The 25,823-nt window shown below is 36.2% G+C and overlaps 1 protein-coding gene across 38 annotated transcripts in view; it reads left to right on the forward strand.

Annotated features, from left to right (window-relative positions):
• KCNMA1 (potassium calcium-activated channel subfamily M alpha 1) overlaps positions 1-25,823 on the forward strand; it is a 467,608-nt gene that overhangs the window by 372,942 nt on the left and 68,843 nt on the right. For 12 of the 38 annotated variants that reach the window (XM_068688905.1, XM_068688906.1, XM_068688907.1 and 9 more), the window contains one exon: positions 211-384. The exons of 20 other annotated variants lie outside the window; for them this stretch is intronic. In XM_068688905.1, the coding sequence (XP_068545006.1) occupies positions 211-384 (174 nt within the window). Of the gene's footprint in view, positions 1-210; positions 385-24,022; positions 24,321-25,823 lie in introns of all 38 variants that reach the window. 6 more of the 38 variants (XM_068688901.1, XM_068688903.1, XM_068688904.1 and 3 more) reach the window with 2 other exon arrangements.

Consider the following 25,823-nt stretch of genomic DNA (forward strand, 5'->3'; position numbering starts at 1 on the left):
AAGAACAATTTATCTTTTGCCCTACTTTTAATGTACAGCCAAAGTGTTATCAATAATCTCATGCATTTTTTTTTCCTGGGTCAAGACTGTTAACATAAACTAAGGCCTGTATTAAATCCCTTAAATTACCTTCCAGCTGCCTTGTTATATATATAACCTTGCCATTAACCTGCTGCTCTTCCTCTCCTCCCATCCAACACATGGTTATAGCCAAGATGTCCATCTACAAGAGAATGAAACTGGCATGTTGTTTTGATTGCGGACGCTCTGAGCGTGACTGCTCTTGCATGTCAGGCAGTGTACATAGTAACATGGACACCCTTGAGAGAGCCTTCCCACTTTCTTCTGTCTCTGTTAATGATTGCTCCACCAGTTTACGTGCCTGTAAGTTTTAACACCAACACATGCTGTTCCATGTCTGTGGTGTCTGTGGTATCATCCCCGTCTTGTGTCGTACATTGTAGTTCTGTGAGTTTTACTGGGCTGATGCTTTTTAAATTTCAAAACCAAATTTTAATACAACTCTGTATTTATATTTCTGTTTCTATTGATTTTTAATACCAAAAAAATGGAATTCATTATTTTGCTTTGTGTGCTCTTTATGAAGCATGCTCTTGCCATAGCATGCAGGACCCTAGTAGTGCAGTTTGGTGATATATTTTTAATTCATACTATATAAATTGTCATTAATTAACCAGTATATGCTTTACTGGAAGAACAGATCTGTGTCTAAATCTGTGATGAGTGCTAAGTTTGCAACTGTAATAGGGTTAGCAATAGAGCAGTATATAATAGGCAGTGAGTAAACATAAAGGATACAACTTAGTTGCTGAACTGCTTCTAGCATTTTCTTATAGACTGGAATTCTATTTTAGACTGCTACCATTGTCTTTAGTTCTGTCTTTAGTCTTTAATGATTAATATGGCAGGACCTTCCATCTAATATTGAAAGTGCAGAAACCTTAATAAAATGGATATACCTTTTGTAGTGCTTTTGTAGAAGGGCTAGCCTGATGAAAGCTGTGATGCAAACTGAAATTAGCTGTGGAATATTCCTTGCAGGATAGTACCATTCTAGAATACGCCCCCAAAGCTCTTTGAAAGATCAGAGTTTGAGAAGGAGAAGAAAGAGAAATTAGAACAGCTCTAAGTATCTATTAATTCTTCGGCTGAGTAGGGATTTTAAAACTTTCTAAAGCTTTCTTTATCAGTGTGAACTATTGAGGAAGACTGTTAAATAGTGATTTTTATTTTTTTTTACATATCCTCTAAAGACATTCATAATAGGCAAAACTGTATCTTGGGACAGGGATTCTTTTCCTTTCTCTATCCAAATAACAAAGAAGAATTGACAAATTATTCAGATACATCTAGAGGGCATATTAGAAGTTTTTATCAGGAAACATGTCCGCTTTACATTACAAGTCATCATGAACAAAAATGTCTTCCAGTACTAAGAATACAATGTAGTTGGTAGATTACGCATCTGGTTGCCTTTTGATGCCATATGTGTATTGCAGTACGTAGTCCATGTGGTGAATGACTTTTTGCTAGCCCTTTTGACATTTGAAGTATTTTTCCAGATGCAAATGTGGAGTATATACTATGTATACAATACTATGCTTTTTGTTAGTATTTTTATATATGAAGACTGTGTCAATTAAGTTGAATTTAATAGGATTTCTTAGAGATTTTGCCAGAAATCTTCTCTTTGTTTATGTGTATAAGCACCCAGAATATCATTTTTATCTACTTTGTTGTAACTTGTACATCACCTCAGGGGAAAGACAGTTTTAGATTTTATTCTAAGCTACAGGAGTTTTTATTCTTCAGAGATTCCTGTATTAGAGTAAAACACAACCAAATATTTTTGTTTGTTAAGAACAGTGGCTGCAAAACTTTCCTGGATTGAGAGTTACTGCAGGCAGTGTTACTTCTATGGCCTAACAGCCTCTGTAACACAACACAATGTCTGCTATTGTTTACATTAATATGGACTAGTACAAAGATTAACTGGTTAGGTCCCAGTATGGGTGCCAACAGCAAGCAGACAGGGCTAAATGAATATGTCCCTTACAAATGGGTGAGATTTCTGCCATTATCACTTGTTTGGCAAGGAAATAAACAACATAATTTGTAGGTTCATCATAGCTTTTGAGTTCACTTAGGACTATACAGAGGCAGAAAAAATAAACATTTTTGATTGTGTTGCCTGCTGAGCCAAAAATATCCACTGCATGGTTTTATTGCCACCAGAATCAGTATTATTGGGAAACAAATTAAATATATTTTTAAGGATAAGTGGTATTGACAGCTTTGAGGATTTTTAGCATCCTATCTTTCAAGAGGCTTTTCCCCATTCATCACTCCATCAAATCAAAAGAGAACTCACTCTTCTCCTTGTGCAACTATTCACCCTTAACTGTTAATAATAACTATGAAAATCAATACCAATTCATGCTCTTTACAAACCAGCAGAAGCCTTTCTTTTCCAGTTAAATATGTATATATATATATACACACACATGCAAAATTTCACTGGCATGGCTTCAATAGAAATCACTGTGTTTTCTTTGCAGTGCACAGGGGTCGTATGATGCCCATCTTGACAGAGCTAGTTAACTCAAAGAATAGCGGTGAGAGTCAGCTTTTCATTAAATATGAGCAGATGTGAAATGTAGAGTGTTTGACAATTAGAAATGGCAGCAGCAGGGCCCCAGAATCAAAGTGAGGTCAGATTGGTGGATCAGATTACCTCTCTTACATTCTTTAGTTGTTCTGAAAATCATTTTAAATTAGTGTCAGTGGAGCCATGATGGGTTTTGCCCTTTGTCTTTTATGCTAGGACTGTATTGTTTCCCCAGACACTCATTAAAGGTCATTATACTATTACAGGGCTTGCTTTGGTCGTGGTGCCCCAGTTGGGTTGGTTTGCTTCTACAATTGCTTAATACATTTCTTTCTTTCTTTCTCTCTTTCTTTTTTTTTTTTTTTTTCTTTTTCCTTTGGGTTACAAAAGCAGGCTTTTCTTTTTGTTGAAGGTAGATAAAATCACAAACCAAACTTCTTGAAAAAATAAGTTTTTTTGTTTGTTTGTTTTGTTGTGTTTTGTTGTTTGTTTGTTTGTTTTTTTTTGCAAGAATTAATGCTGTTTGTAAGAATCTAATGTCAAGTAGAAGATATCAATTTACGTATTTAATGATGTATGCAGGATTTAGTGTGTTAATTGTATAATATGTAGAGAAAGTAACACTTGCAGTAAATTTTCCACTGTGAATGATTTTCTCTGCTATAATATTGTCTGTACTTTCAGTGGATGAAAAACCTATTATGGTTAAATATAATTGCATTAAAATAGCTTTTGAGTTCATAGGCAGCTGTTTGGAAAAAAAGAAAAAAAAGCACAAATAGAGATGATCTTTCTAAACATAAGGAAATAGATTTGTGTGTGTCTACAGATATTTTCAGGTTTAGCTGCTTTTGGTAGATTGCTGCATGAACAGTGGTCGAACAGTCCAAGTAACTTCTTTTGTAATGTAGATTCGGCCAGGCAGTACTCTGCTCTGGTGAGGCCGTACCTTGAGCACTGTGTTTAGTTTTGGGCCCCTCACTACAAGAAGGACATTGAAGCCCTGGAGCATGTCCAAAGAGGGGTTATGAAGCTGGTGAAGGGTTTATAACACAAGTCCTATGAGAAGCAGCTGAGGGAACTGCTTGGGTTGTTTAGTGTGGAGAAGAGGAGGCCCAGATCAGGCCTCACTGCTCTCTGCAGCTACATGAGAGGAAGTTGTGGGGAGCTGGGGTTCGGCCTCCTCTCACAGGTAACTAGTGATAGGCCTAGAGGGAATGGCCTCAAGTTGTACCAGGGGAGGTTTAGGTGGAAATTAGGAGATAATTCTTCTCAGAAAGGGCAGTCAGGCACTGGAACAGATTGCCAGGTAGCTGGTGGAGTCACCATCCCTGGGGGTGTTTAAGCAAAGGTTGGACATAGTGCTTAGGGACATGGTTTAATGGGTGACATTGGTAGTAGGGTGGTGGTTGCACCAGATGATCCTGGAGGTCTTTTCTTGGAGGTCTTTTCCGATCTTAATGATTCTATGATTCATGCAAATTAGAGTGAAGAGAAGCACTCAGTAACTGAAAAAATTGAGGTGGTCTATACAGTGAAATTGTTTTACAAGTGTGATGTTTCTGTTTAGGAATGTGCCAAATCCTGGGGAGCACTATTCAAATGATTAAATGATGCAGATGAAGGCTGATTTTCACTGTACTTTTAATTCACAGTTCAGCCCAAATTCCCATCCGTCTTGTTTAGAAAGAAAGACTGTGTTAAGACAAGTTCTAGATACAAAAGTGAAAGCTTAATTTTTGAAAGTGGCCGAAGTATGTATCTACATTTGAGCTAAGTCTGGTTGAGAAGCATCTATTCCACCTGCTCTTCTAGTGCCATCACATGGTTTATACAGAACACTCAAGTTAGCCGTTGAGTCTTTCTCAAAGGTCTTAAAATCATTTTCTACAGGAGTGGAACAGTGTTCAGGGTAGCATCAGCCAAGGTTGGTATATTGTGATGAACCTAGGTCTTGTGGCCACAGAAGGAATTGAGACTCTCTTAGATAAAACCTACTGAGTTCTCTGAGGTCACAGTCTACTCTGTCATGCACAGATAGGACCAAAAGTGTGCCAATTGCACACTTCTAGTATTTTAAGGATGAAGAAATGGAAGGAATAAACAACTGATCAGGCCTGCTGGGAAAGGAGACAGAGATGTTGCTGATCAGGGCAGTATTCCAAGGTTGCAAACAAGTGTTTAGAAACCGATGTTTTTATGGCTTATTTTTCTAGGAGAAAACAAACAAACAAAAAAAAACTTCCTCTGTATACTGGAGAATGATGGCATTATTTTGTATAATGTCTACAAAAATGTAGTGATTTTTTTAAATGAGAGTAATGAAAATTGACGATTAGGATAAGATAAAGTGCCAAATACCATCATATTAATTCAAAACCACATATGAAGTAAATCATACTATTTATAACCATCTAATAATTTTGAAGTAAAATTTTGAAGTAAGCCTGTGAACCATGCTGTGGGGAATAGATGGATTTATGTAAATCTAGTTGCAAAAAATTTCTTTCAGAGCGACAGATTTTTACTTCAGTTACATCAGTTCCCACAGAAGTCAATAAAATTACTTAGATACAGGGTTGTGTACCTGAGAATTGTCGTGGCCGTAACATTTCCTCTAAATACCTCTACAAGTCTGCTCATGTGTCTTTAGAAGTACTGAAAATAATGTAAAAACGAACAGCTGTGTATGTTTTAGAGAACATTCATTTTTACAGAGACGAAGTATTCTAGATAACTCAGTTTAGATAGTAGTCCACTACAAGAGAAGAAAAGTCAGGCATATCAATATATCATCTTAATGTAGTACACAGGCCTGTCAGTTTGACCTCAGTGCCAGGGAAGCTCATGGAGCAGATTATCTTGAGAGTCACCATGCGGCACTTGCAGGGCAAGCAGGCGATCAGGCCCAGTCAGCATGGGTTTATGAAAGGCAGATCCTGCTTGACGAACCTGATCTCCTTCTATGACGAAGTGACATGCTGGGTGGACGAGGGAAAGGCTGTGGATGTGATCTACCTTGACTTCAGCAAGGCTTTTGACACCATTTCCCACAGCATTCTCCTCAGGAAACTGTCTGCTCTTGGCTTGGACTGGCATACGCTTCATTGGGTTAGAAACTGGCTGGACAGCCGGGCCCAAAGAGTCATGGTGAATGGAGTCAAATCCAGTTGGAGGCCGGTCACTAGTGGCGTTCCCCAGGGCTCGGTACTGGGGCCGGTCCTCTTTAATATCTTCATCGATATCTGGATGAGGGCATTGAGTGCACCCTCAGTAAGTTTGCAGATGACACCAAGTTATGTGCGTGTGTCGATCTGGTCAAGGGTAGGAAGGCTCTGCAGGAGGATCTGGATGGGCTGGACCAATGGGCTGAGGTCAACTGCATGAAGTTCAACAAGGCCAAGTGCCGGGTCCTGCACCTGGGGCGCAATAACCCCAAGCAGAGCTACAGGCTGGGAGATGAGTGGTTGGAGAGCTGCCAGGCAGAAGGACCTGGGAGTGATGGTGGACAGTCGGCTGAATATGAGCCAGCAGTGTGCTCAGGTGGCCAAGAAGGCCAATGGCATCCTGGCTTGCATAAGAAACAGTGTGGCCAGCAGGGCTAGGGAGGTGATCGTCCCCCTGTACTCGGCTCTGGTGAGGCCGCACCTTGAGTAGTGTGTTCAGTTTTGGGCCCCTCGCTACAAGAAGGACATCGAGGTGCTTGAGCAAGTCCAGAGAAGGGTGATGAAGCTGGTGAGGGGTCTGGAGAACAAGTCCTATGAGGAGCGGCTGAGGGAGTTGGGTTTGTTCAGCCTGGAGAAAAGGAGGCTCAGGGACGACCTTATTGCTCTCTACAGGTACCTTAAAGGAGGCTGTAGTGAGGTGGGGGTTGGTCTGAACTCCCACGTGCCTGGTGACAGGACAAGGAGGAATGGGCTTAAGTTGCGCCAGGGGAGTTTTAGGTTGGATGTTAGGAAGAACTTCTTTGCTGAAAGGGTTGTTAGACATTGGAACAGGCTGCCCAGGGAAGTGGTGGAGTCACCATCCCTGGCAGTCTTTAAAAGATGTTTAGATGTAGAGCTTAGGGATATGGTTTAGTGGAGGACTTAGTGTTAGGTCAGAGGTTGGACTCAATGATCTTGAGGTCTCTTCCAACCTAGATAATTCTGTGATTCTGTGATAGTCTATGTTGCTATTGGATAATGAACAAAACCAACCAATCTTCATTAGCCTTCTTCTCAGAATCAACTCAGGAAAGCTACTGTAAACAAAACTATGTAATGGGGTCCTGAAGCATATAAAACTAGGCAGTGGAACAATTGGAAAAGAAAATACCAAAGTGGGAGATTCCTGTTCTGTTCTATGGTGGTTCTTATGGTGTAGACACTGATATGAAGTCAGTGCTTGTACGTGCAAGAGGTTGGCCATATTTGCAGTCAGCTCTGTAGCCTGTGGTGTTGGCAAATCACAAGTCTTGTGTATTGCTTTATGTGTATGAATGTGCTGAAACTTTTATATTATCTTCTCAGACACTGGATAGAAGGTATTAATATATCAGGGGGAAAAAGTAGCATGAAATAATGTATTTTAAGATAGGTGACTTCAAGTATGTACGTAGGTCTAACAGTCAAAAAATTAATTCTTTTTATTGTTGTATATTTTAATAGAAACTGAGTGCTGCTAAATTATTTTTTTTTTTTGGGGGGGGGGGGGGGATATAATACAAGCATATAGATTAATATAGAGATGTAGAAATGCAAGAGTAGGAAAAAAAAATAACCCCCCCAGCTGTTCCTTGTCAAGCAGTAGAATGGTAGAAATCAGACAATCTGACTTGTTACCCATGACCAGAAAATATAAATAATGAAGCACACGGCTTTTCAGATGACTTTTTTGATGTGGTATATACTGCTAGGCTGATAGGAGGGTGCTCTGCCCAATTTGTAATGTCTGTAACAAGGAGATGAAGTCTCATGTCACCATGGAGGCCCTACTAAGTTTAGCAACAAATCTTTTGAAGAATTGGGAAGGTGAAGAAGGGAGAGATCAAGAAGTCTAGATTTAATTCCTTTAGGCCTTTATATTAAGTAGTGATTCTTACTAGGGTCACAGGGAAGAGACTACTGAGTGGCTCTCTTTGATTGGGACAAGCTAGAAAAAAATGCTGTCAGCATCCTGTGGAGTGAATTAAACAGCATGTCTTATGCAAGGTGACATGGAAATTATGTTTTCATTTTTAGTTCCTGAGTGTGGCTGGTTGTCATGAAACTCACCACGACAGTTTCTTACCACCAGGCAGCAGATTCTTCCTGTTACCTCCTTGGTGTGGGACAGATGCTAGTTGGTTAGCTCTCCATCTCTACTGTTTCTGAGCTATTTCAAGCGACAGATGCCAGAGCTGGCTCAGTTTCAGCTTGAGCATTTCTGTCATAGCCCTGCCTTGAGCCCAAATTCTGACCTTTACTATATGAAATAAAGTACTTATGAACAAACAGTGGCTTGATCCTGAGCAAGCTTGGAGCAAATGTCAAATGTCAAGTCAGTCTCCTGCCTCCTTATTCCACCTGCATTAGGAACCTAGATTAGACTGCACCAACTGCCTTAGGCTTTATGGGTCTGGAGAGACATAAGTTATTAACAAAGAGTTATTAAAATTTTATCAGTTTTATAACGCAATGTAAATGCCTTCTATGAATCTACATTGTATTCATTATCATTTAAAACGTTAATTAAGTCAAAGTTGCATTTAATTTAGTTTTAAATGTGCCTTTGGGAGGAAGCTTTTAGAAACAGCTGCGGGATTGAGAAGCTCATTGATGCTGGGAAGATGTTAGTACCACTTTTCAGGATAGGTCCCCCAAGCTGATTGCCATTTTGAGTCTGAGCTAATTTATGTTGATGTTATTGGGCAAGGTCTCAAATTAATATTGAACCAGTAACAGTAGAAAGCTATCAGCTCATCCTAATCATAGATATACTTTAATGCATAATTTGTGTTCTTTTCAAATGGCTTCCAAACTAATATAGACAGTTGATCTGTAAAGCCTGTACTTCTCATACTCTCTTGTATTTATTACACACACATATATATTATCATTTGATGTCTTTATTGGTTGGATCCTTTTGTAATTCAGAGAAAAAAGTTGTTCCCTGACCTGGAATATTGTCAATCACGTTCATAGAAAAAGAAGTTCTCTCTGGCCTAGGTCTTCTATATTTCATTTTATCTAAAGTTATTGTAATGTACACAAGGAAGTACTTACTGCAATATACATCAGAGTATGATATAATATTGATATCTAAAATGGAATACAGCTTAATAGGAAAAAAAAAAATAGAATAACTCCCCTCCAAACCAAGTTAAAACGTGCTTGCATTATATATCAGATTGTTAATCTATCTGATGACGTAAAAAGAAGAGGAAAAGAAAAAAAGTAATGTTTCCATCATCTGATAATTCAATATATTTTAGATATATTTTTTAATGAGGTTAATAGTCGCGTTAGCTGTAGTGTGTCCACTCATTCACACACTATGTGATTCAGTACGTGCTAGAATTGGAGCCAGAAGAAGCCAACCTAATGCTTTCATAATGCTAGGAGACTACATTGAATTAAAACAAAAGATCTTTGGATCTTATCAAGTCCATTGTAGGTTCAGCAAAGTTGTCCAGCTCTCACCCTGGGAGCCAGAGGCAACTTGCAAGACCATTTTTTTCTGGGTCATCATATTTTCTACTGAGCTCCTAGAACCTTTCCAGGTATTTGTGTAAGCCAATACACATAGCGCATGATTTTTATCTGTGTGTCTCCTAAAAAGAGAAGATTTTTGTCTTGTAATTTCATGTGTGGTTCTTGAAGTGCCCCAAAACCAGCACCCATACTATATGATCACTTTGTCAGAGGTTATGGTAGAGGGGAAGGAGTTGAACAGAAAATGAAGAGTTTTAATTGATTTAACAACAACAAAAAACATAGATTTTGTATAGTATATAATTTCTTAAGTATGTTGACAATACTTTAGCTTACATTTCAGTTGTATTTTTACTGTTTGTGAAACTATTTACCAGCTTCTATTAGCTGACCTTTTTATAACACACTGATATAGCTTTCATTGTGATATTTTATATATTATTTAAAACTGTATTGTTGTGATTCACTTTTTATCAGTGACTTTAGGAAACATAATGTATGCTTCTTCAGACTGATCAGGTCTTGTTAGTACAGTACAATTCTGAAAAGGAAGGACGGAAAAAGCATTAATAAAGTGTAAGATGTGGCTAGTGACATCTAGTTAAAAATTCCTGCAGATATTTTGGTTTGAATAGAAATTTTAGCTAGGCAGAAGTGAAACAAATGGCACAAGGCAGAGATACCTTGACTGAGCCACTGACTTATTACATGACTTTTGTTCCTTTTCCATATATTTTATTATATTTTGTGATGAGAAGTGCTCTGAGATCCTTATGTTTGAAGTTCCGAATATAAGCTGAATAGGCATCATTTTGACCTAGTGATTCCCTACACAAGCCAATTTTCATGTATTCCGATCTTTGCTGAAGAAAGTCATAGATACACAGTGAGGAGGAGAGGAAAGTGAAAGGGGATACTAAGAGGGCATGAATAAATTCTGTTTATCTGCATCAATTGGGATGAATCTCTTTTTAGACTTCTGGAAGAAAAAAAAAATCTTCTACAGTTTTTAGCAGCTTCTGAACTTTAATTGGAATGCAGACCTTATTCACTGTGAGGAACTGCTGATTGAAATAAAAAAAAAAAAAAGAAAAAAAAAAGCACCCACATTATAGAATCTCTGGTCTTTGTCATGCAATTTTCTTCATTTGTTCTTGCATAAAAGGTTTTATTTGCACTGAACAACCCGCTACGTCTATTCTCATTTTCCTGATATTATCTTCACTCTCTAACTCTAATGGTACATGTTGTTGGACAGCATTACATTATGGAGAGAGTGCTTTGGAGAGTATTATGGAGGATAGCTTTGCTATGGAGGAAGAGTGGCAACAAGAAATGGAGATGTTGTTCTTTTGCCTGAATGGACTAGCAGGTGTGACATCTAGAATTGTAGAAGGTTTATTTTTGTAACTAGCCTCTTTTTTTATAGTATTTATTGATCCTATAGACATGTCACTTGGATTTGCAGTAACAATAGCAGTTGTGATATAGGAACAGCAACTTACAAGTCAGGATAAACATTTGGGTGATAAAGTTCCATCAGCTAATAAATCAAGATTCTTTTTAGCAAAGAGTAAAAGCAACTACATTTGAGGCTAATGTAGAGATGATGCTTATTCTTGTTCCATAAGTAACATGAGGAATAATACACAGTTGCACACTGATAATATGTTCCATTACCAATGCCATTTTCAAGTATTTTTTTATTATTATTATTCATTATTTATCTCTATTGAATTATTTCTGATTTACCAAAACATGCTAGAGGACTGTCTAGCTCTCAGTGATCAGCTGTTCATAAAATGGGTGACAGTCAAGAAGTGATACAATATTTATTTAGAATCACGAGTGTGAACATGAATATAATTTAAAAAAATGAGGCAGCAGAATGGTGAAAAGAAGTGAGATACACTGCTGAGTAGAACAGGGTGTACTATTTTGTCTTCCAAAATGTAGTGTCCTTTATAACACATGCAAAACATTCCTGAAATTTTCAGATGTCATACTAATATTTCTAACCAATAATGGAATCAGAGTCATAGCCATTCTTGCACCTTGTCCTTTTTTAATTTTCTTCCTTTTTTTTTTTTTTTCTCTTTGTCATGATTTACTGCTTTTTTACTTGGTTGTGAGATAGGCCAATAAGCTTTGTAATGACAGGGCAAGCAACAAAATACACATTGACAATTCTTGGATACTAAGAACTGCTTTTGATATTCCAGAGAAAATATCTAGTGTATTGTGTGGGATTGCACAGTTTCTTAGTATTACCTGAATTTAATTTTAATTGTTGATAAATTGTATTTTGTTTAAAGTAGGCATGGAAATGTTGTTTTTGATGCATTTTGCACACAGAAAAATCTGTAGAAATTTAAATCAGTTTTCATTTGGTAAAGACCTAAGTTTCTCCAGACTTCTTAAAAGCTGGATTTTTCACTAGTGTTCCACACAAAAAAAATGTCTAAGGGAAGATGAATATATTTATTGAAACATTTCATTGAATATATTTTGATTGTTACCAGTCAAGAGTCTCACTGTCCTGAGTAACAAGATGTACTTTATTGATTTCTTCATCCAGACATGTAATATATGCCTTTGGAGGAAAGATGAGAGAGCAGTAGACTTGGGACAGATGTCAGATTCGGCACAGGTTCTGTGGTGATAATCATAACATAAGGATTTGCAGAGAATAGAATCAGTAATGTAATCCTAGCTATTTGACAAGATCTTCCATAAAAGGAGTCCAACTTACAGGTGTCTTTTACTTTGGAGAGTTATTGGACTCAGCAAAAGTCTTTGGTTCTGTTTGAAAGAACCCACAATTTGCAGTGACAGTGAAGACTCAAACCAAGGCTCTGTGATCAGATAGTCTAGCTTTGATGTAACATCAATCTGAAATCCTGCAAGAGTATTCTTTTAACCCATGGCACCAAAGTCTTCTGCATGTTGATTTACATCATAAGAATCCTGTACCTTCTCTACAATACACCACTATTGTATACATGTAATTCTGCCATTCTTACAACACCCTATACTTAAATTTGTCTCTTTTTGAGCATGCAATTATTTTAATTTTTGTATTAGATCTCCTCCGTGACCACCACATGTTTTATTATAACACGGTCTTTGGAACTTTTTTGTTCTGAATAATTCCTGAATATACTATCTCCTCCTTGAATGAAAATATATACTCTTATTTTTGAATCAAGTTTATGGTGTTATCATGTCTAGTATATGATTAAGCTCTAATGGTCTTTGCATTGGCTGATTGAATCTATGAATGCTTAAGCTTATTCATCCACAATTTTACTGGGACTTCTGCTAAATAGATAAGCTGCTGTTTTGCATCTCAAATTGTAGCTTGAGGGAATGCAAGAATTGTATCTTTGGGCTGATATATTCAGCCTTAATACTCAAACTCTGTATACTCCTCAAGAAATATCCTGGAGTTGTTCTTCAGGTGCCACAGAATTCCTCAGCAGTATCCTGGAGTTTTGCCCATAAGGGAAAAAAAAAAAAAAAAAAAAAAAAAACCTGTCAAAATATGCATTTGGTTTTAATCTTCCTTTAGCATATGAGTTTTTTGTCTGCCTTCTTCTTTCTCCACAAACAGGAAAAAATAAACTCCTCAGAGGTAGAGCTGTAAGCAATTTGCCTTTGGAAGATGGCTTTCTTGACAGCTGTCATTGTCCCCTGAGCACTGGATTTCTGGATGCTTTTAGTATTTGACTCTTAAAACATCTGGGAGCAACACAATTTCCAAATATATCGACATCCTGTGGCATTTGTGGTTGATATAGTTACTTTCATGGTAGTAACTGACCCATAAATCTTATAATAGCTGGTATATTAATTCTTAGTTTGTGGAAGAGAGTTCCTCTTTCTCCAGGTGATTGTGGACTTTATCATGAAAATGGTGTGATAATCAAACAGAATTAATCATGGTGATTTTCTACAGAATTTGCTTTAAAGGGTTGTTCTTGAGTGTGTTTTTTGTTTGTTTGTTTGTTTCGTTTTGACGGTTTGTTTCTTATTAGTCTTCTTTCTTCTTCATCATGCTAGCTCCTTTGAAATGAACATCTTCTGCCTTTTATTTTACACTCAGGGTATAAATGATTTCCTTGGTATAACACTGAACATGCCAACTGTTTTGTGGGACATAGCTAAGCAACCTGTGCTGCTAATTCAATACTGTGATAATCTGTCAAAATTCTCCGTTACCTTCTTTCCTCTCCTCTTGCCACTGTGTACTAACAGTGAGGATGCTGTTGTTAGGCTACCTTCACTTCTCATATCGCACATCATGGTTTGTAGCACAATGCATTTACCTTTGATGAAGCTTCCTTTCTAAAGCTGTTCCTCATCATGGATTATGATCTCTTTCTGCAATCTTCCTGATCCTTGTGAAATAAGCAAGCTTGACATCTCTGTGTATCTTTTGTTCTAAGAAAACAGCAAAGCAGATTTGTTACTATTTTAAAGAGACTATCAATTTATTTTGCTGGTAAAGTCAGCGTTATTTTATTCATATGTTGTTAGTCTGCATATTTTATGCCATTACAGCTAGTCTTATATGAAGTAAATGTGAGATAGCATGCATTTCCCTCTTACTGTAATTCTAAATAGTTCAATCCTAACTTCTATATGTATTTCAGAGTTACCAGTGTAGTATTTTTAAGTATTAGAGATTTAATCAGAGGGAATGTATAACAGTCTTATTTATTTATTTTGTACGGACATATTTTGATCCTGCTTAGGTTTTATCTGAAAAATATGATCCTTGCCAAGTACATTGATCCTTCTAAGTACTCTGTTAGAGATCAAACTGCTGTTGATCTAAAACTAACATTGTTATTAGTTATCACCACTGGATTTGTTACCTTACGCTTTATTTTCAACTCTTATGAAATTGCCAGCCCTTGCTTACCCATAACAATCAATTTCAGCTTTGGCAGAGGTGTAAGTATTAATTCTTTTGAAGATACAGTCAGAGGCAGACATCACATATCCATTTTTGTTGTTGTTATTTTTAGCTATACTTCCCTAATTCTCAATAACGATGAATTATATTCCACCACTGTTTTAGCCCTTGCTGTTTTTACTATTATTATGCAGATTTAATCTTAGTTATTTTTATCTTGGGCTTTTGTTATATTGATGTATTCACCAGATTATATTGTTGGCTTTTTTTTTTTTTTTTTTTTTTTGGATACACTTGATCAGAGAAAAATAGAGCTTTACAACATTGAAGTACATCATAGAAATCACTGAAGTAGGGAGCACCTAAGGAAAAAATAAATACTGATTTATTACTGTCATGAACGGTGTTAAACTTTGTATCTCTAAGTGATAAAAACATCATAGGCTTTTAATACAAGAGGTTAAATATATTTGATTAATTTGGATGTGTACCCTGCAACTTACAGTACTTTGCATATGAGAACTGGTTTGTCAGCTATTAACATTCCCCATTTTTATGGAAGCCATACTTCCAGTAATATTGTTTAACTGCAACCAGTGTGATAAAAATCTGTCTTGTGACAATACAATTTCTGTGTATAACAGCAGTAAGAAATCCTTTTCTAAACTTGTACGAAGGTTTGAAGATACAAAACCAGCAATGGTTCTTGAAACTCAATATAACCAGCAGATGGTGCTGCGAGCTTAGAAATAAGTATCCCAGAAAAGCCCCCAAGAACTTTTTAATGTATTTCTTTTCTAAAGAAAGAATATTATTTAAAATGAAAAAAAAAAAAATACTACTTTTTTGGTTCGTTTTAATTGTATACAGATGTTCTTGAATAGATATATACTCTGTAAGCATGTGTATCTAAGACCAACATGTACATAAACATGAACAGCACTTTATGCTTAGTTAACATATGAAAATTATATTATGAGTTCACAGGTAACAGTAGTGTGAAGACCTTCATCCCTAAGGAATATTGCAGCTGAACCTGAAAGAGTCTTGGGGATCACTGAGCCTGATCCTATTAACATTTAATAAACGGAAGTTTTTCCACTGATGTAGATGAAAGCCAGATAAGGCCGATGATAAGAAAGCTAAAGTTAAATGTCAGGATTTCAGTTCTTCTTGTTCAGAGACACAGACAGTACTACACCCTTTTGTACAGGGTAAACAACTGCCAGGAGGGAAAAGAAATTCAATGGTAGCAAAGTTTATTAAAAAAAAAAAAAAGAAAAAGAATTTTCTGGTGACACATTAACCTCATATATATATAAATACACACACAAAATAGAATAAAAAATATAATAATATTTAAAACCAACCAAACAACCAAACAAAACCAAACACAACATAACAGCAATGTCCTCTAAGTTGTGTGTTTCTAAGAACTAAGAAACTAAGACAACTGACCACAAAGCAGAGGAAGAATTCAAAATATCTTGCAAGTTAGGAATACAGTCCCATAGATTTATAAGAAGTTTATGCAAATCTCTTCATACTCAGCAATGTAATACTGGTAAGGAAATGTGCAAGGGTACCTCCTATGTCTTTTTCAGGAAATGTGTTGATAAAAACATCTTCATCACAAATCTGTTTTTAAACTTGTCATTAACAGGCTAGGGAAAAGTTTATTTTGGTTTAAAATTTCAGGATATGTAGGTTGGAATTGCAGTGGAAACGTGTATATTTAAGATGTAGAGATAAATTGGCACTTTGAACTTGAAAACAAAGTAATAATTCTCATTAGATATCTGCAGGGTGAAATCTAGACTTCCCAATGTTCTTAGGAAGGAAACAGTTGCAGCAAGACCTAGCTGAGATTGGTAGAGGCCTGCTCCAAATAAGTAAACTGTCCCTTTCCTATGCACTGAGTAACTCTCTCTTCCTGTGGAACATAATCTGTGCTGTAAATACAAGATTTCTAATCCTAAGGAGCAGAGCAATCACCAAGGTCTCCTGGGCTCCCTTTTTTCCCCTAAGTTATTTCAGTGTGTTGTATATTTTCCCACTGAATTTAATGGAGCTGAGGGAAACTACAAGCAAGGCATAGTGATGAGTGGGCTTTGAAATTCCATCTTTTATTTTATAGGGGCTTATTTTTGTCCACATAAGCCACTGGTTTTAGCAGTGACTGATGAGTGACTGAGTGTATTCAGCCACAAAGGGGAAACTTCCCCTACTTTGTAGCAACAGGTCAGATTCTTCCTGCGGTTACACAGAACTGAGTAACTACATCCCACTCCTACTCCTACTGCAACTTCTGCCCCCATGTCCTTTATCAATGGTATCAAAAATCTTCTCCGAGCCAGTAGGACTGAGGGCAATACACTTTGGGTTGCTATGTATTGAAACAAGAATAGTCTTTGACAATGCACTGAATTTACAATTGTGGGTGTGGAAAATTTTAACACTACAATTCGTTGTGTGATACTACTCTTAAATAATCCCTGCCAAAATATTCTTTGTGACTTTACATGCCATACCATGGGGAACTGCCAAAGGACCACTCATAAATAAATCAGTGTCCTTTCATAGACACTGTATTATTTCTCTTGTTTGTTTGTTTGTTTGTTTTTGTGCATTGTTTTTTGTTGGTTGTTTTTTTAAGGAAAGAAAAGTAGATTAATCAAAATAGAAAATATGGTACAGAAAGATGTTCTGATGTGAAAGAGATGCACACCTTCATGTCCAGTTTAAACTAACTAAACAAAACACTCTAGGACCAAGTTACTCGTCACATGTGCACGTTGTATGTTTTTATGGAATATATTTTCAATGTACTTTCAAAACAGCAATAGAACCTCATCATGTTATACCTGGCAGACCTGTGAAAATGAATCATTATCAGCAATGTTTTTAGATAATTTGGCCACTTGAGTCATAGCAAGAGCTCTGAGTGAGGAACTCACTTCAGATGACATTGACTGTAAATGAGCAACCCACATCTGTGTTAAAGATCAGTAGCAGAACTAAATTCCAAGTCAGGTCTTTGTAGGTCTTTTCCCAGTCCTGTCTTTGTAATCATGGTACCATTAGATATTCTACTAAAAAGTTAACATGTGGCTTTGAGCAATCCTTTTGTACTTTGCCAGATGCAGGAACTGGAGCTCTGAAGTTGGATCTCCTCACTGATTGTGACAGGGTAGGACACACAGGTTCTGAACAGCTCTTGTTTGAGACACAGGGATAATGTTTTGCTGTTGCTCCTCCTCAGTGTTCAGACAGCAGAATAGAGTGTCAAAATAGAGTAACAAAATTTAAAATTTAACTGGGAGAATATTTATTCCCACCATACCTGATAAGAGACTTTGAGTTTCCTTATTCTACAAAGTGTACTCTCAAAAGACAAGTCAAGTGACCTGACTTTGATGTTTTCCTGAAATGCACACCCCCATGAACACAGACAAAGTTTTAAGTCCTATAAATTAGATATCTTCCTTTCTTCACCCTTTCCCAAAGTAAACTTTACTGTACTCGAATAGTATTGTGTATGGGTGCAATGTGTGAAGAAGTCAATTGGATAATGAGATGGACAGGGCAAAAAAAAGTGGTGGTTTTTTTGTTTGTTTGTTTGTTTTTTGTTTTTTGTTTTTTTTTAGTTGTTGTAGCTTTTCATTTGACAGTTTGCCAATAGCAATGTAATGGCTTGCATAACAGAGTGAATCATAAAATGAGAAGACAATGAAGAACGGAGATTCTCAAAATCAAGAAAAATGTACGAGGAAATACTAAAATTAGAACCAGAAAATGTGTTCGAGGTTTGGTGGAACTATGACTTAGTCATAGTTATATGAATAAATATAAATTAGGATTTAATTGGGAATTAAATATTTCTTTTTCCATTGTGCACACTTCTCAGGGGAAAGGGAAGATGGTTGTTGCGTACGAGCAGTATCACATTTCATATATACCTCTACGCAGGAACAAGAAGTTAGGTCCTTGAAATTGGAAGCCTTTCAAAATTCTAAATTCGGCATTCTAAAATGCCGAAACCAATTATGAAACACTCTCTCTCTCTCTCTCTACATATATATATGTATATATATATATACATATATATACATATATATATATGTATATATATATGAAAAATGCTTTCTTCCTGTCCTATTTTATCAGCTTGCACCCTGAAGCATGATGCATGAAAAACTCCTGATCTAAAGTCCACTGATGTCCACTGTTTTCTCTGACTTCAATAGACTGTAGATTGGCCACAATTTGAATAGCCTTAAATGAAGTCTGAAGTCATAGTAATAGAGAAGTGATAACAACTGGCATCTCTGGAAAGCATTTTGAATATCTATGCTCTAGAGTTAAGCTGGAGGGAGCAAAGAAAAATCAAAATTATACAGTAACCTCAGAGGGTTGCTCTAACCTTAGAAATAAATTAAGGGCTGTAAGTGCCATAAAACAGTAGCCTGAACTTTTTTATCAAATGATGCAAGCTAAAAATTTGTTGGGTTTCCAAACACCTCTGCAGTTTGCCTTCATTCTATATATATATATATGTGTAACCCTAAAAGCTCATGAACTTTATCATAGTTTAACAGAAGATCAGAGCAGCTATATAGAACATATAGCAACATCCAGACCAGCAGCAATCCACATCTTGTGTTAACTGTCTTTTAATAGCATTCAGGGAAAAGCAGAGGTGAGGAAGAAACCTGTAGCTTTGTTTCAATTGCTTTTGTGTGATGACAAGTAAGACAGAAAGATACTGTATAAAATTTAACCACTGAATGACCAAAAAAAAAAAAAAAAAAAAAAAAGGGTGAGCAATTCATTTGACAGTCAATCAATTTCAGGTACCTTTAGCCAAAAGGGGCAAGCCTGGCACCAAAAAAATAAAATGTTTCTTGGGCTGTGCTGTTTCAAAGAGAATGTCTCATGTAAGCACCATTCAGTATTTGTAAAATATTCTGAAATGATGCATTCTTGACATTCTCAGATCTTGATGTTTTCTTATCTGCTTCAGAAGGCACAAACTGCAGCTAAGAGTCAGTGAGCCTCACCTGCTCTTCTAATGGTGCTAGTATGTATAGATACACAGCACATCTGTTTCTCTTTGCATTAAAAGAACAAAATAATAAAAAAACAGCAAACAATGAAATGCATTTTCCTGAGTTTCCAATGCACATAGAAACCAAAACAGCCATCCTCTTTCATTTGAATTACCATTTCAGACAAAAACCAAACACTGCTCTGCAGTTTCTAAAATTCTTGTGTCTTATCAAGCACCATCACACTGTAGTTTCTAGTCAATAATTTCATCATATGTTACTACAAAAAAAAATCAAGTAATAATTACAAATTTGTTTTAAAATATTTTATTGGTATAAAGTGACTTTTAAACAGATTCTCTCTCTCTATATATATATATATTTTTTTTCTGCACAAATAACTGATGTTCTGAATAAACCATCTTCTGATACTCTGTTACATTCCAACCCAAACTGATTGGGCACTTTTTTTTTTTTTTTTTTTTTTAAACTACCTTTGATAAGAAATGCATTACAAACTCATCAGTTTTGCTTCCTGTTAACAAAGAGACAGCAGCCGTCTGGATTATTCTAGATCCGCAGTGAAACTGCCACACTATGTATGCTCAAACTAAAGCTGTGCAAGTTTGACAAGGGGCAGATGAATCCAGGAGTTATTGTGCAGGGGTTTAAGTCTATGCGGCAGCTGACGGTTGAAATAATCATCTATACATCGCTCTGAGCTAACTGGGGAAAGGTTGAAGCTGTATATTTTCAACATATCTAGCCTAATGGTTAATCTGTTGTCTTGTGCAGGGGGTGCTGGGTAGAATCACAGCAATAGCTGACAGTTTGGAGGAATTGCTGTGGGTATTTTCAGTTGCCTGATTCACAAAGTGGTAGGTAGCAAAGTCTAAACAGTCTTGTCATTGAAAGAGGGAAGTCATGATCACTGTCATTCCCATCAAAAGATCTCTGGTAGCCAAAAGCTCAATCAACATATTGATTATCTACATTTAGTAATACTGAGCTGCAGCTCATCTTCACCGAGAATATGAAAGCTGAGCTTTTTGGAAGACAAGCCAGATTGCAAAGCAGTGATTGCTCCTTTGGAGGGCAGCTGGAAAGATGCTTAGGAGAAAGAGATGGGGGTGGGGTATAGGGGGGAATAAAATATTGTTTCAAACAATGATAGTCTGACTGTTAAAAACTCTCTATGATTCTAGTGTTGGATCTGGCATATCAATACAGGGACATGGCATTACTCACTGCAGAGATTAAGGGGGTGTAGTATGAATGAGACTGAAACAAAAATGAAGTATCTGCAAGTGACAGCTCTGGCTGATGGCTGACTACGAAGGAAAACACTGTGTTAGTGTCTGGCAAAAAACGGTGCTGAAAGCCTAGCAGCTGATAGAGATGGGGGAGGAAAGGAGTGGTGGGCATTGGTGGTGGTTGTTTAGAATGTCTGGTTTTGGTCAGGATATTTTTTCCCCCTTAAAACACATTTTCATCTTCCCTTCCAGGCAAATCATGCTGAAGCCAGTTTCAGCCATTTTGTTGAAAGCACTGTTCTGGTATTCTGCCTTGTTACATTTAAATTAAAGCTCAGCCCAGTTTTAAGTTATGGCAAGTGTGTGCTTGCAAAGAATAAATAGAGATTGCCATAGGCATTATATTAACTACGTTGGTTGTTTTAAAAATGTTCAGGGAGTTGCAGATTGCATTTCAAATTATCTTCATTATAATAAATAAAATGTATAGAAATAGAAACAGGCATGATTCCTCAATGCAGTCTGTAGGCAAGTGTATAATCATTGAGCTTGAAAGAGAATTCTTGACGGTGGGGGGAAGAGGGTAGAAATGTATGCAGCTTCAAACTGTCTTTATCTAAATCCCATTAATATCTCACATTTTAAAGGTATTACAACTATGTAATGTTGACAGATTTTTTTTTGATCAAGTTCTGCACAGTATTTTCCTGTAGTGCAATTAGGAAATATTACAGAAAACATGGAATTTCCTAAATTCCTACTCTTATCCACTTCCTATTGTTTGCCATTCTCAGTAAGCTATTCATTTGCTCTCAAAATGACTAATAAATGCTATGATTCTTAGTTAATGATAACACCTTTGGGTACATGGTGAATGTCCTGAATAGTTCTAACAAACTGTGGCAAAATGTACAATGCAGGCAGCACGCTCATCCTGTGACCATTTTCATTGAAAATAATTGCTTATGTCATATTAGATAAAGAAAAACTAATTTAACTGTGACAAGGAGGTAGTTCTCCTTCAGTAGACTTGCTGGTGCTAAACTCTTCACATACTTAGAGGAGAACTCTTGTGGATGTGGAGGTTCTGGTTTAATATTGCACAGTGGTACAACAAATTACCCCGATCCAAGCAGTTTGGTTGCCAAACCTTGTGAGACAGTGACAGTCTGTAAGGATGTATTCAGTTCCATATAATTAAGAGCAATCTCTGTGTCACAAATATGTTTTCCATGGAAATGAATCCACATACTAGTGCAAACACCCAATCAGATTTTTAAGAAACTATTTATAAAAATTATCTGCTTCTGCTGAACAACAGGATACTTTAAAAGTGTTTTAAGTCCTGCACATAATGTTATGTACCTGCAGAAGTGACAGCATTGGCCTATATTTCTCTCCTAGTTATACAATACTCCTTAATCTAAGAACGCAGTTATATTTTTGTTCAAAATTGCATCTCTGTGCTTGCACATGTATTTCCGTGTGTATCCTGATGTGTTGGTGGTACAGTTTATCTTGACGGGCTATTTAGAATAAAAGCAAACAATTTTACTCTCCTAGGGTAAAAAATACATAATTGTGCTAGAGGAATGGAGAAAGCATGCAATTCTTGTTTATGTCTGCATAGAATATACCATAAGATATACACTATTACAGAAGTTTAGTGCATAAGGATTACATCTTGTATCTGAAGTTACTACCTATTGAACTCCAGAAGAGACTGTGAAAAAGTGTTATTTCTTAAGTTGATTGGAGGGTGGATAAGCATTATTACCTTCTATAACATGTGAAGATGCTTTGATGCAGGCATGTAGGTATACACAGATTATTTCCAATGTTACTGTCTGTAGTTTAAAGGTTGAACTGGATAGATACATTTTAAATTGTACAAATACGTGCTTGACCAGTAGCTTGCATAGGGAGATAGGGCTCTGCAGGTTTATTTTATCATCTGAAAATTGTTTCACTAGAGGAATACCAAAGATAGAAGTACAAGATTTGACCAAAAAGCAGTAATTCTGAGGTAAGATGGATAATTTTTTTAGTAATGTATCCAATATGATGCATAGCAATTCTTTTGTGAAAGTTTTGCTAATGAAAGATATACACTATCCTCCAGTGGTTTAAAAGTCATCTCAACTTTCCTGAGTATGCATTATTCTTACTACACATTAAATGTTGCTATTATCTGAAAAAGAGCAAAATAACCCTGAGTTAGGCTCCGGTTCTGTTCTGATTTTTTATTTTATTTTATTATTATTTTTTTTAATCTATATCACTCAGAGTAGCAGCAAGCCTTTAACTCTGAGATCTTTGAATAGGAATGGAGACTTTGTCACCGAATCGTTGAACCTAGTGAACCTGGTTAAAGAGTACATTCAAAGTATTCTTGTTATCCATGTATAATCAGCTTTTTTGATAGAGACAGATCTAGTGCTTGAGCACAAATGGCAAGCATGTGGATGCTATTTATGTATCTGTCCATCTACAATATAGTGATTCTAGCTAATAATAAACTAGACGAAAATACCAAAAAGCTCACTGACCTCCTCAAATGATTTTGAGCTACTGTCTATTCAAAGTTCTCCATGGAAACTTTAAGGCAACTGAAACATATGGAAATAATGCTGCAAGATTATCAGTCCATAAACTACTCCCTACTCCCTTCTCACCTCATAATACATAGCAGAATATAAGATCTTATTGGCTCAGTAGTATACCTTCTCTATAATATACCCATTCAGAATGAAACTAGCATTACTGTGTATTTTTACCAAAAATATTTGGTGAACATTGTATTATTGTCTTTTTTCAGAGGCTGGCATTTGTTAGAGATATTAATATGTTCTTGTAGTTCAATTAGCTTTGATATATTAAAAAATGAAAAAGAAAAAACAAAAAGGATCACAGTTTCAAATCAAACCCGTTTCTAAGAAATTAAACTTATTTTCAGAGATGCTACATATATGACCTCCTGAAATTTACAGCACTCAGCACTTCTGAACACCCAACTACTATTATGTAGGTTCCTAATACTAGTTTAATTCCATAAATACGCTTGCACAATTTTAAAGTGTTGACCTTTCTTCTATTATTTCTTATGTATTTTAATAGCAGAATTGTTCTACCTCCCCTGTCATTTTCAGTAGAATATGGGGAATAAACATCTTCCACAGCTAGTAAATCTCAAAGCCTTTATCAACATATGGGAAATAAGTGTTTCCTCAGACACACTTACCCTAGGATGAGATTATTGCTTAAAGATAATAATATTGTGAAATAATCCTTCTATAAGTATTCTTTTATAAAAAGCCATTTTTGGGGAAAAAAAAATGAAAAGAAAAAAAAAGCTGCAGGTATAAACCTTTATTTCAACTGTAGAAACTGATACTTTAAGCTTAAGTCTGTAATTCCACATGATATCAAAATTGATTCATGGTTTGAAATCATTTTCAATACAAAGACATTAATTTACATTTTTTCTTATTATTTAGAAGTAAAGAATGCAGCTAGACCAAGTTACCCAAAAAGTTCATATCAATTCAAGAATGCAACTACTAATGCACTGGTTGGTGCCAAGTCCACTGAAGGAACCCCGGAACCTGTTTCACTTGTTAATAACCGTAAAGGGAGCCTCTTCCTACCCAACAATCCCTCGCTGCTGCACCTTAACTTATTGAGTTCTGTTGAACAAGGAAAATCTACCTACTGTAGATTGCAAAGGGCACTCAGCTTGCCTGTAAAATACCGCTACCACTCCCAAAAGCCTGGGTTGAACCAAGATCTCCGTAGGTAGCCCCGTAGTTGGATGCATAAGGCAATTCCAATTGGTTTGTGCATGGTTTTGCAATCTGTTTTCAATGTGACTATGACATTACTAATGCTCTGTTAAGTGCTTACAGATGTGGGTTTCTCCAGATGTGGTGATTAATAAGTTAATCAAGATCGCTAGTCAACTAATGTTTCTGGGTGGTTTGTGCTTTACCTTTCATATGGTTTATTTGCTCTGAAGCATTTACATTCTAGGCAAAAGAAGTTTACCAGGTATTCCGGTTTGTGTGTTGTTCAGTAACATAGATGCGGTTTCAGATTACAGCTCTTTTGGGGGCCTAAAAAATGGAGTCTATAGACCGTGCTAGTAGTGACCTGAGGGAGACAGTGAAGGAGACATATTTATTTTAAAAAATGGTAACAAAATAACAAAGGAAGAAGTTATGAACTAGTCTACCGTTTCAGAAAGGCATTCCTTTTATTTTGCTTAAAAAATGAAATGAGGATGAAAGTCAAGTAATATGTTGTTACAGATGTTCAGCTCCACATTAAGGCTGTTAAAATTACCAGCACATCTTAAATCAATTCCTGGAACATTGTCTGGAAGTTATGTCATTGAAATAATGAATCCTCTTTACTCAAGAATAAGCAAACATGTTAAAACATCAGTGTAACTTTAAATTAAACCCCAGTATAAACCAGAGTATCTGAAGCCTCATTAGATTTGCTTGACATTTTTCTAGCACTGAGTCTTCCTGAACTGCAAAACTGTTAGATTCTGTGCCTATTAGACAAGTGAGCACTGGGTTGTTACAACAGTACAGTAAGTGTTATACTTAGGGATGTGCAAAACAAGATCTTGATTTTTATTAGAACTCAGAGGCTGGATTGAGTTCAGATTCTATAAAATTCTGCGTCCAATTCTTGAACTTATTTGCACTTTTCATGAAAGCTGGTAAGGAAAGTCTGCATAATATAATATGACTGCATTTTAATACAACTCCTGTAGCATAAAGACATCAAATATACTAAAAATGGGGGCATATTCTCATTAACAAATTCACTAAGTCAAACATAGAACATCAGAGTTGAGTTGTCATATATCACAACCCATTATTCAAATATGGTTGTCTTTCAGAAGAACAAGTACATTTAAGACTCCCCTTTAAATTAATGCAGACACAGAAACCGTGAAACTAAATTGATATTTTATGACTGCTAATTTTTTTTCTGGATCTGTTTCTTTAAATACACAGGAAATTGATAATCATATGTAATGAAATATGTTTTATACCCTACTTATTACTAAGAAGTGATCATTGCAACACTTTTAGGAACCACACCATAGGTAATGGTCTCTGTTCCATTCCATTCATATATTTCAGATACATAGATTCCCTTCCCTCATTCTTATGGAGCTGCATATCTAAACTGCAGATGCACTATAAACTCTGCACACAGATTTCATTGAAAAACAAAATCTTGTTTGAATGTAATATGATTAAGACAGATTATCTTTCATTG

Source organism: Anas acuta, chromosome 7 (genome assembly GCF_963932015.1).
Source record: "Anas acuta chromosome 7, bAnaAcu1.1, whole genome shotgun sequence".
Lineage (NCBI taxonomy): Eukaryota > Metazoa > Chordata > Aves > Anseriformes > Anatidae > Anas > Anas acuta.